General features: G+C 34.3%; 1 protein-coding gene across 1 annotated transcript in view; it reads left to right on the forward strand.

Annotated features, from left to right (window-relative positions):
• Positions 1–1,101, forward strand: part of LOC132191821 (protein STRICTOSIDINE SYNTHASE-LIKE 10) — a 4,563-nt gene extending 3,462 nt beyond the window's left edge. The window contains exon 3 of the mRNA XM_059606931.1: positions 390–1,101. Coding sequence (XP_059462914.1) covers positions 390–960 — 571 coding nt within the window. The 3' untranslated portion in view covers positions 961–1,101. The remainder of the gene's footprint in view (positions 1–389) is intronic.
• The last annotated feature ends 11,154 nt before the right edge of the window (positions 1,102–12,255 follow it).

The following is a 12,255-nucleotide window of genomic DNA, read 5'->3' on the forward strand; positions in this document are numbered from 1 at the left end:
TCTATTATCAAAATCATAAGGACCTCCTGTGATAAAATGAAGCCCTAGGAAAAAAAAAAAAAAAAAAAGTAATAAAACCCTATGGACTAATTTAGTATTTAACCCTTGAAAAAAAGGAAAAAGTAAGATATAATGAAAAAGTACGAAATAGAAGTCTAAAAATCCCAATGCCTAAACAGGTTAAACCTCAGTCCTCACAACCGAAACAAGATGAAGTAACAACAAAAGCTAGTGCTGCAGCTTATGAATCCAATATGACAAAATCTTATTTGAAATTTCAATGTGCTAAACAGATTAAAAACTTCCTTCTTGTGGGTGTAATAGAAATTTCTTACCTTTTAAGAAAAGGGTTTTAAGTCTTAAACTTTTGTTGTTATTTTGGTTTGAAGGCAATTCATGGCATCAATCTTGAGTGGAGACAAGACAGGCAGGTTACTCAAATATGATAAATCAAGCAAAGGAGTAACGGTCTTACTAAAAGGCCTTGCTTTTGCCAATGGAGTAGCATTGAGCAACGACACGTCGTTTGTGCTTGTAGCTGAAACCACTACTTGTCGTATCCTTAGGCTTTGGCTTCATGGTCCTAATGCTGGAAATGTAGATGTTTTTGCTGAGCTTCCAGGATTCCCAGACAATGTAAGACGAAATTCAAGAGGGGAGTTCTGGGTTGCCTTGCATGCCAAAAAAGGGCTTTTTGCAAGCTGGATTCTATCAAATTCATGGGTGGGGAATACACTGTTAAAGCTTCCACTCAGCTTCAAGCAGCTGCACTCACTGTTAATCGGAGGAAAGGCTCATGCTGCTGCTATAAAATTAAGTGAGGAGGGAAAAATTTTGGAAGTTTTAGAAGACAGTGAAGGAAAGACTATGAGGTTTATTAGTGAAGTGGAAGAGAAAGACGGGAAACTTTGGATTGGATCAGTCCTGATGCCTTTTCTAGGCGTTTATAATTTGTATTGAGTACTTTATAGTTTATATTGGAGTTTAGTATATTGGTGTCTTGTCTCTCGGCCAAGATAGTGACTTTTTCCTCCACTGGGGCATGACTCCAAACTTGTTCGGTATTAAAGTGGTAATTAAATGATTAAATACATTTCTTCCTATGAGTTTAAATTTTTAGGACAAATGTGATTTAACATGGTATCAAAGCCGGAGATCATGAGTTTGAAACCTGACTTCATTAATTCACCTCTCGTTTCAATTAATGTGTTGGTTCTCACATAATAAAAGGGAGTTTAAGCCCACGCTTGAGAAATTATTAAAATATTTATTAAATGATTAAATTTACCATTTAACATGGTATCAAAGTCAGAGGTCTTGAGTTCAAACCCTGACTCTGTCATTTATCCATAATTTTAATTAAATATTTCACGTGTTGGGCATTACTTATTAAAAAAGAGTTTGAACTCACACATGAATGGGAGTGTTAAAGTATTTATTTTTTTTATTATTTTTTTTTTAAAGGAGTGTTAAAATATTTATTAAAAAAAGAGTTTGAGCTCACATGTGAAGGGAAGTGTTAAAGTATTGATTAAATAATTAAATTTACCTCTTCCTTTCAGTTTAAGCTTTTGAAACAAGTGGTGATTTAAAATGGTATTAGAGCTAAAAGTCTTGAGTTCGAACTTTGACTCTATCATTTACCTCTTATTTCAATTAAATATTCCACAAGAGTTTGTGTGCGCACACATTACTTCTAATCGATTTCAGAATCTTGGCTCATATATTCTAAGTAGTTGTGTGGAAAATGGTGGGGAATGGCTCGTATTCTAAGTAGTTATGTGGAAAATGGTGGGAAGAGAATTGCTAAAATGGAGTTAGTGCTCCTGTCCAACTTCCATCAAAATAATTAACGGAAGTCTACGTCAATCCAATAATAAACTGACATGTGGCAATGAGTAATATTAAAAATGCCACCCCTATAGCCGGTCAGGACGTGGTCGGTCACAACTGGGATGTAATGCCCAGTCACAGAGAACTCTTTGTCTAGTCAAATGCAAAGCTCATTTAAAGCCTGTCAATCTGTCATGATGCGACTTGAGCAAAAGCTGCCAAATATCAAAGAGTTAGCGATGAAACAAAAACCCTAGTCTAGATGCCAAATATCAAAGAGTTAGCTAGGGGTGTCAATGCGGGCGGTTAGAAACCGCCCGCTAACCGCTACAACCGTTAACCGCTAACCGCTTAACCGTATTAACCGCTAACCGCATAACCGTTATAACCGCCTAGCGGTTAGCGGTTAGAGGTTATTGGGTTCACTAACCGTAACCGTTAACCGCCTTTTTATATAATATATTTTTATAATTATAATTATAATAATATTTATACATATAACATAATCACTTGATCATTAAATTACATTTTTTTTTTTAGATAATTAAATCACAATTTGAGTATTAATATATTATTACTATAATTTATATGATTATATCACAAGATCAATTGATCATTAAATCATTTGATTATATAATAACAAATTATACATATATAATATGACATAACTCATAAGTATATCAATTCATACTAATTCAATAATTAAATATCTAGAGACTTAGCTCCAATGTATATTATAAACTTATAAGTCTATATATGTTATAAATTAGGAAAAATTACAGTTTACCCCCCAAAGTTGACAACGTTTTTCAATTCAAACACCAAAGTTTCAATTTTTGCAATCCACCCCCACAAAGTTCCAATTTTTTTTCAATTCAACTAATATTATCCCAAAATTCCCATATTGCCCCTAATTTTTATTTTTATTTAACAAAAAAAAAAAAAAACAACAACAACAACAACAAATTTGCCAGATGACCAAAGAGCCACCCCGAATTTTTTTTTTTTTAATTTTTTTTATAAAAAATAAATAATAAATAATTAGGGGCAATATGAGAAGTTTTGGATACAATTGGACAAATTGCAAAAATTTGGAACTTTGGGGGGTAGATTGCAAAAATTGAAACTTTGGTGTTCAAATTAAAAAACGCTGTCAACTTTGGGGGGGGTAAACTGTAATTTTCCCTATAAATTATAATTATACATATATGCATATAAATAATATAAATGTATAAGATTAACACTTAATCATTTGATTCAATGACAATTCAAATACTTTATTCAAGTTAATCATATTATTAATGTACAATGATAATGTGATTCATATAATATCAAATTAAGTAATTCACATTAGATTTAATAATGTGTTACTTATAACTACAATTGAAGTATTAATGTATTATCATTATAATTTATATGATTATATAATAACAAATTATACATATATAATATGACATAAGTCATAAGTATACTAATTCATAGTAATACAACAATTAAGTACCAAGAGACTTAGTTCCAATGTATGTTATAAACTTATAAGTCTTCGTATATGTTATAAATTATAATTATATATATATATGCATATGAATAATATAAATGTATAACATCAATACTTAATCATATGATTCAATGACAATTCAAGTACTTTATTCAAGTGAATCATATTATTAATGTACAATGATAATGTGATTCGTATAATATCAAATTAAGTAATTGACATTGGATTAAACAATGTGTTACTTATAAACACAAGTGAAGTATTAATGTATTATCATTCTAATTTTAGTAATATTATCACTATAATTGATATGATTATATCACATGATGAATTGATCATTAAATCATATGATTATATAATAACAAATAATACATATAATCATATATAATATGACATATAATCATATATATCATATGCTTTATTTGAACTTCTTTTATATGTTGTGTTGAACTTTATATATATATATATATATATATTTTACATGTTGTGTGTGTGTGTGTGTTTGTTTGTTTGTTTTTTTTTTTTTTTTAAAGTTAACCGGTTATGATTTAATATTTAAGGATTTTTTTTTTTAAGCACAAGTAAATGTAAATTTGAGGTCAAATATTTTTGATTTTTCAATATGGATTCTTTTTATAGCAATTGTGCCTAAGAAGACACTAAAAATACAAAAAATAAATGAGGGTGAAAAATGCTACAGTAATAAAAAAAGCTAAAAAAAAAGAAACCAAATTTTGAAAAAGTGGTTAGCGGGCAATTACCTATTTCACTAACTGCTAGCCGGCGGTTAGTACCTAACAACCGCAGTTGTGGTTAGTGAAATCTATTAACCGCTAAGGCGGTTACAGTTAGTAAAATCTATTAACCGCTAAGGCGGTTACAGTTAGACCACTAATAATAAAAGTTAGCGATGAAACAAAATACGGTTAGACCGTTAACCGTATTGACACCCCTAGAGTTAGCAATGAAACAAAAACCCTAGTCTAGAGATAGAGCTGGGGTTAGTTAGTATAGTTAGCCCCTACCCATAAAAGTTTTTAGCCATTGGCCTCTACCTGTTAAAACGGAGTTAGTACTCCTATCCAACTTCCATCAAAATAATTAACGGAAGTCTACGTCAATCCAATAATAATCTGACACGTGGCAATAAGTAATATTAAAAATTAAAAAAATCATCAAAAATGAAAAAATATATTAAAAAAAATTTAATAACTAAACATATTAAAATTATTGAAAAAAAAAAAAAAAATGCCACCCCTATGGCCGGTCAGGGGGTGGTCAATCACAACTGGCATGTAATGTACAGTCACAGAGAACTCTTTGTCTAGTCAAATGCAAAGCTCATTTAAAGCCTGTCAATCTGTCATAATGCGACTTGAGCAAAAGCTGCCTAATATCAAAGAGTTGGTTGGTGATGAAACAAAAACCCTAGTCTAGATGCCAAATATCAAAGAGTTGGCGATGAAACAAAAACCCTAGTCTAGAGATAGAGCTGGGGTTGGTTAGTATAGTTAGCCCCTACCCATAAAAGTTTTTAGCCATTGGCCTCCACCTGTAAAACCAAAAGTGTCATAATCGTATAAAACTATTTCATAATCCCTACCAGCTACCACAAGCAAACCAATTTACTGTCCATTCAAAAGAGGAAATAATAATAATAGTAATAATAGAAAAAACTTTGCAGAAGACGTGACCTAGCCTTGATCAAGGAGAGGACTGAAGAGTCCATTCCAGTTGCAACAGTGAATCAAAAAGACTAGAGATGAGTCACGTTGTCCACTGCAAATCAATTTGTGAGCGTTTGTTGCTGGCTTTAGTTTTATTTTTCCCTTTAAGTCCCTATACAAATAATGTAATTTGACCATGTCAGACTTTCTTATTTATTGGGATGTTTATTTTAATTTATTAAAATAAAGGCTAGAGATAAACGCTTATATAAGAGACTGGGTTTAAGATAAAGCCTAAGCCAAGCATTTGGGTTAGAGCATGGACCGGGGATTAAATCCCCAAGCCCATGTGTCACTCTTACTCTTACAGCATGATTAGTTCTCCAACTTCTCCTACCTGTCCTAGTATTTCTAGCCTAGTGTTCTCTTTGTGTCCTCCTCTCCTAGGAGGGGAGGACACTAAGAAAGCACCTAGCATTTCTCTATTATAAATACCTCCTTTTGCAATTCTATTTGGTAGGCGTGACGACCAACAAGGCTAAAATTTTCTACTTTTCTTTTAGTTATCCTAATTCTCTATGCTATTCTCGGAGGTAAGTAGTTTTATTTATTTATTTTTATTGAGACCATATTTATTCATGCAATAAATCTATCTTTAAATCCTTATCCGCCAAGCCAAAGAATAGTTCATATCATTATTGGGCAAGTTACATTATTAAGAGTTATTCGAATTATTTATTGTGGGATGAAGTATTACTAGTTATTTGCCTTACAAACTATAGGATTCCTATTTCAACACCCTAAAGTTTCTAAATTTTCGCTCAATGTGTCGCCTATAACAATGAATTTTGTAAAGCTCTTTAATCTCCTTTAGTGATTGCTAGACTAATTTGGCACAAATTACCTCTAACATCATTAAAAATTTCGTATAGATATATAAAAATTCAAAAATTATATTTTAGAGCCTAGCTAACAAGATTTTGTATTTAACAATGTCAATTCAGTTTTAATTCATTTTTAAATTTGGTTTACATCAATGAGATATTAGGTTTGTTAAACATGTACAACATATCATTTTGTCTACCATTACCAAATCTTCAGCTATTGTATAAAAAATTAGTTTTGATATAATATTAGATTAGGGGGTCTTGAATTAAAACTCCAAAGTAAAATATTCTAAATATCTGCCCACTTGAGGAATTGATTGAATATTTATTAAATTCATAATTCTCTATCAATTTCAATTTTTAGATTAAATGAAAATAATATTGAATAATAACTTCATTTATGGATGTACTTAAATAAGAAAATTCTATATGGATTTTGAGCATTTAGATCCTGGATACACAAAATTTGCCAAATTAACACTGTTCGAAAGAAAAAAAAAACATAATTCTCATTTTGAGCATGAATGGAACTCTCTCCTTGCATTAAAATAGATATAAGGCATAGTTGCAATTGTATTCCCTATCTATCTCTACATTTGTCTAATTGTCTTCAAACTTTCACTTGTTACAGGACTCGGCTCAATTTCTAGTCGAGAAAGCAAATTCTTTGAGGGAATATGCGTTGAGGCTAGAGAGCCGCATTTGGATCCTCTCGGGAGCCAGTTCTTGTTAAAGCAAAGGTGAAATTGTGTTTTTTTAGACAATTCTGCCCCTATACTAAAGAGAACCGGTTCACTTCCAGTCTATTTGAACCGAAAAAGATCCCAGTCTTACAGAGCCAAAATGTACACGTACTTGCATTAAAATAGATTACGCAAGAGATAGACAATGTGAAGATAGAAAATATCTTGTGTCCTGTAAGTAATATATTGCATGATTGAAAATAAATAAATATGTTTTGCGCTGTTAAAAGTGTATCATCTCAACCTTAGATTAGACTAACCTAATGGATCAATGTTATTAATATGAAAATTTAATTAATAACTTTCGCATTAAAAAATAAGTTTTCCAAGCATTTTAAACACCTTTTCTTTTCTTTTCTTTTTTTTTGGCTATTTATAAAAACTTTATGGTATTCATTTTTACTTTAATTAGAAAACATTCTAGCATATCAATTATGTAAGATGAAGTGTGAAACTATTTTTTAAAAGCCCTAGCCCTAGCCCTAGCCCTAGCTACACACTCTCAAATTGCAATGATATTTTCGGAACAGTTTACCAAATTTTCCGAAAATCAAATTCTAAATTATTTTGGACTCTAAAACCTAGTTCTTTTTTAAGAAGGAAAAAAAAAGCCCAAAACCATTGTACCTCTCATTTTCTCACTTTTTTCGCAAATTTCTCAAGAATCAAAACGACATTATTCCTCCTTTTTTACCTCTTCTCTCCTTAACCCAAATACACCAAAGCTTCCCAGTGGCCCAGGAGGATTGAATCAAAATAATCCAAAAATCCCAAGTCTCAAGAGAAAGCAGTGAGAGCCCAAGATAGAAAGCTCTATGAGAAAGGCAGTGGCGGTAGTGAAAACAAATGAGAAACCCTAAATGAAAAATGGGGGCTTTGATATTATACCTAGCTACAAGTGTTAGTTGGCTTGACGGTGTTGGTGTTTGATTGGGGATCATAGTAATTACCTTTTCGAATTGTTACTAATTTGAGTACAATTGGCAGGTATATATTGTGAAGAGATTTTGGATTGGTTTCGTTTTGCGATTTTAAAATGTGCTAATTTTTAAAAACATAATTAAGTGTTTTTGTTTTTGCCTTTAAAGTTGTTGTTTAATGTTTTAAATTATGCACTTTCAAAAGGCACATCCTTACCTGCGATTTGAAAACGCTGAAAATTTTTATATATTTCCAAATCGCAATTTTTTAAAAACACGATGCAAAACAATCAATTTTCTGCGATTTGGTTTAAAATTGCACTTTTTGTCTATAAAATCGCAATGCAAAATGCACCCTTCATATGAAACTCACTTGCTTAAATAAATTTTAAATTATTTGGCCACCTGTCCCAATAAGTGAGTCTCATATGAAATTTCTCACATTACATACCTAAATTACTAATAATTTGAGCAAATAATTGTTATAGATCCTTATCAATCGGTTTTCCGACACCCTAAATTCGACAATCGACTCGACCTATATTGAGACATTTGAAGACAACGTAAAATAGTTGATTTGAATTAAATTAATGTATTATTTACTCTCATAATTCTCATATGTTACATATTTATTATGTAACTCTCATGATTCTCATAAGTTACATATTGATTATGTAACTATTCTAATTCTCATATGTTACATATTGATTATGTAATTTTCCTAATTCTCATAGGTTACATGCTAAGCCCCCCTCCAGAGCCGTGAAACCCTAAGCCCCCTCTCCAGAGCGCCGCAGCCGCAGGGGAGGAGGGATGGCCGTTGCCTGTATCCCTCCTCCCCTCTCCTCTCCGCTCCGGGTGCTAGAATTTTACTTGATACCCCTAGTCCCGGTGCCCCTCTCTTCCCCCTCCCCATCTCTCCTTTTCCCCTCTGCTTTTTCTCCGTTTTTGCCTTTGGTATTGCCGTTCCCTTGGCCGCTCTCTTCCCCGCCATTTCCATCTACAGCGCTCCCTGCTTGGGTTGGAACGGGTTGGGCACTAGATCTGCTTGCCTTTGCCCGATCCTCCGTCCTCCGCCTGGCTTCCCCTAACGCCTACCCACCTCCTTGCTTTCCGGTTCCGCCGTGCCCATCCCACATTTTGCAAGGGTTCTGTTGATTCGACTGGGTTTGTTTTCGTTTTTCCCTGATTGTGCTTCCTCGCTTTTGTTCTTTGATTTTGTTTCTTTGCTTCCCGGTTCTGTTTTTAGGCTTGTTTCTATCTTTGGTGTTTTCCTATTTTGTTGGGCTTGTGTTCTCTGTCGATGGATACTGCCTTTGGGGGTTTTCACTCAAACTCTCCCCCTCCCTGTTTGTTTGTGTGTGCCGCCAATCTCCTCCACGCCCGCTTCGCCGCTCACTGCTCGCTGTCGGGTCTTTTCACGCGCCCCTCCCACGTCAAGCTTTTTGTGCCACTTTCCGCGGCGGTTTCCGGCCAGCTCGAGATCGGCTTCCTTCCGGCTGTAGTGACTCGCTTTGTGTGTTTTTGTTTTTATTTCCCTGTATTGTTGTTTTTCTGTTTTGTATTTCCTTTTGCGTTCCTCTGTAGTTTGTTTTCTATGCTGTAATTTCTTTTCCTACATTTGTTTTGTTGTTCCCTTTATTTCCCTGTATGGTTTTTCTTTTTGCTTGTAATAAGGTTCTCTCCTCCTGCTTTGGTGCACCCGGTTGCTACCCGTTATTACTGGTCCAAACCCTTGGGTTGTGGATGTGAACTGTATCCTAACTTTCAGGTCGAGGAGGATGAGTATCGGCTGTGAGGTTCTGCTCTCAAGGCCGAGGAATAAGTGCTACCTATGCATTAGATGGTGTCTATTTGATACTGATATGATTTTTGAACCTGATAATTAGTCATAGGTTAGCGGATACTTTTGTTATGGTTGATTTGGTTTGTTGTTGATGACCCTATCTTTAGCTTCAGCTATGATTTACTTCAGAGTTTTTGCTCTGTTTGTAAGAGCTTTATGCTCGCGACTTTTATCAATAAATGAGTATGGTATGTTCCCTTTCAAAAAAAAAAAAAAAAAATTCTCATAGGTTACATATTGATTATGTACTTATTGTATTCTTGGCCCCATTCAACTATAAATAGGCCATTTTATTGTACAATTTCTATGATGTGAAGGAAAGATGTAGCCAAGAAAAACCTTTGATGTGTGGATGTAGGACATAGGCCGAACCACCTTAATCTGTATATTTCTTCCTTGCTTTTTCTCTTTATATTTTTTATATACTTTAACAATATACAAGAGCCTTTATGACCTTAAATCAAAGTACGATGAGAAGTCTCAGGGAAATCTATGAGCAAACAGAAGATGGAGAGACAAATCTTTTCTGCTTATATGCTAATCATGAGCCTCTTACCTTTCAAGAAGCCGTTGAAGAAGATTGTTGGAGATCCGCAATGAAGGAGGAGATACATGCTATTTAAAAGAATGACACTTGGGAGTTGACAACACTCCCATCAAACCAAATTAAAAGACTATTTGTGTCAAGTGGGTGTACAAGATCAAACGCACTGCAGAAGGTAAAGTTTCTCGATATAAGGCAAGACTAGTAGCTAAAGGCTACAAACAAAAGTACGGCATCGACTATGAAGAGGTTTCTGCACCAGTTGCGAGACTTGACACATTGAGATTGTTGATCGCACTTGCCGCTCATCACAATTGGAAAATATACCAACTTGATGTCAAGTCAGCCTTTCTCAATGGCATCCTTGAAGAAGAGATGTACCTACAACAACCGGAAGGCTTTATAATGGAAGGGGAAGAAAGTAAGGTGTACCGCCTTAAGAAGGCATTATAGGGCTTAAAGCAGGCACCAAGAGCTTGAACGCATGCATCGATAGTTATCTTCATCAGAACAGTTTTACCAAATGTCCATATAAGCATGCTGTATATATGAAGAAAAATCATCTTTGTGAATTTCTAATTATTTTCCTATATGTTGATGATTTGTTATATACAGGAAATAGTGATGAAATGTTCAAGGAATTTAAGCAATCAATGTTTAAGGAGTTCGAGATGATTGACAACGGGTTGATGTCTTATTTCCTTGGTATTTAAGTGAAGCAACGACATGATGGAATTTTCATATCCTAAAAGAAGTACATGAGTGAGATTTTAGAGAAATTCAAGATGGATAGCTACAATTATGTGAATACCCCAGTTGAAACAAGCATAAAGTTGTCAAAAAAAGGAGATGGTCAAGTTATTAAGCCAACTCTTTACAAGAGTTTGGTTGGAAGTCTGAGGTATTTGACGATCACAAGGCCAGATATTGTCTATGGAGTTGGACTTGTGAGTCGATACATGGAGACACCAATAGAGACTCATTGGCTAGCTGCAAAAAGGATTCTAAGGTACATCATAGGCACTTTGAATCTTGGTTTATTCTATGCCTATGGTGATTAAGCAAAATTAGTTGGTTATTCAAATAGTGATTAAGGATGTGACCAAGATGAGAGAAAAAGTACTACTAGCTATGTGTTCTATCTGAGTTCTACATCATTTTCTTGGACATCCAAGAAACAAGAAATCATAGCCTTGTCTACCTGTGAGGCGGAGTATATGGCGGCTTGATCTACTGTTTGTGAAGCTATTTGGCTAAGGAATCTCTTGAACGAACTGGAACATCCACAAAAAGAACCGACTGTGATTTACGTGAATAACCAATCAGCTATAAAGTTAGCAAAAAATCCAGTGCAACGTGGGAGGAGTAAACACATTGACACTAGGTTCCACTTTCTTAGAGACCATGTCAAGCGGAAGACAATAGAGCTCCAGTAATGCCACACCACTGAACAAGTAGTAGATATATTTATTAAGCCATTATCAGGTGCAATTTTCATGAGGCTAAGAGACATGCTTGGCATGAGGAGGTTTTGATTTGAATGGGCGTGTTGGAAACTAAACAAATCAAAACGTAAGAAAGTGAAAAAGCTATTTTTGTTATTAACCATTATCAAACAAATGATTGACGAGAAGAGCTAACATTTTACATTAATAATGTGTCTTATTACTACCAAGGTGGTAGTTGAGTTGGTAGAAGAACTTCTTTCATCCTAGTGGTCGCGTGTTCGAATCCGCTTGCGGTAGTAGATGCGTGAACCAGATGCTACTATGAAGGGGCTCTACCGGCTCACACTTTGGTGGGGTTGTGATGACGGACTCGCCTTCCCAGGCAATAGTTATGGCTCAAACCGGACATTCTACAGCGGATGGAAACCCCGATGGTCACGCCCAAGGGGAAAAACTACACTGATCGCCCCTTCCCATCCTTTTTAATTAGAAAAAAAAATAATAATAATGTGTCTTATTATTATTATTATTATTATTTTACAGTATTTACCTACCTACTTTTCTTTTTGTTTTGTTTATTTTTTTGGTCCAAGACATTGGATAGCACACCACACGTGTACCAAGAAATAGAAAACGGTAAGCAACGTAACTTGCTGTCAAACATGCAGGAAGTCACACCCTCGGCATGTGTACTTATACGGCTACTTTCGTCTTTTATTTTCTGGTTAGAAGTTAGGCTTTCTTTTCTTTTCTTTTCTTAAATTTCTTTAATTCTTTTTACATTTGATTAACACGTGTCAATACCTAATTAAAGTCTACAAAAAGGACAGATACACCCTCATCACATTTCTTATAACAAGCATGAAATC

The sequence above is a fragment of the Corylus avellana genome, chromosome ca9, assembly GCF_901000735.1.
Source record: "Corylus avellana chromosome ca9, CavTom2PMs-1.0".
Lineage (NCBI taxonomy): Eukaryota > Viridiplantae > Streptophyta > Magnoliopsida > Fagales > Betulaceae > Corylus > Corylus avellana.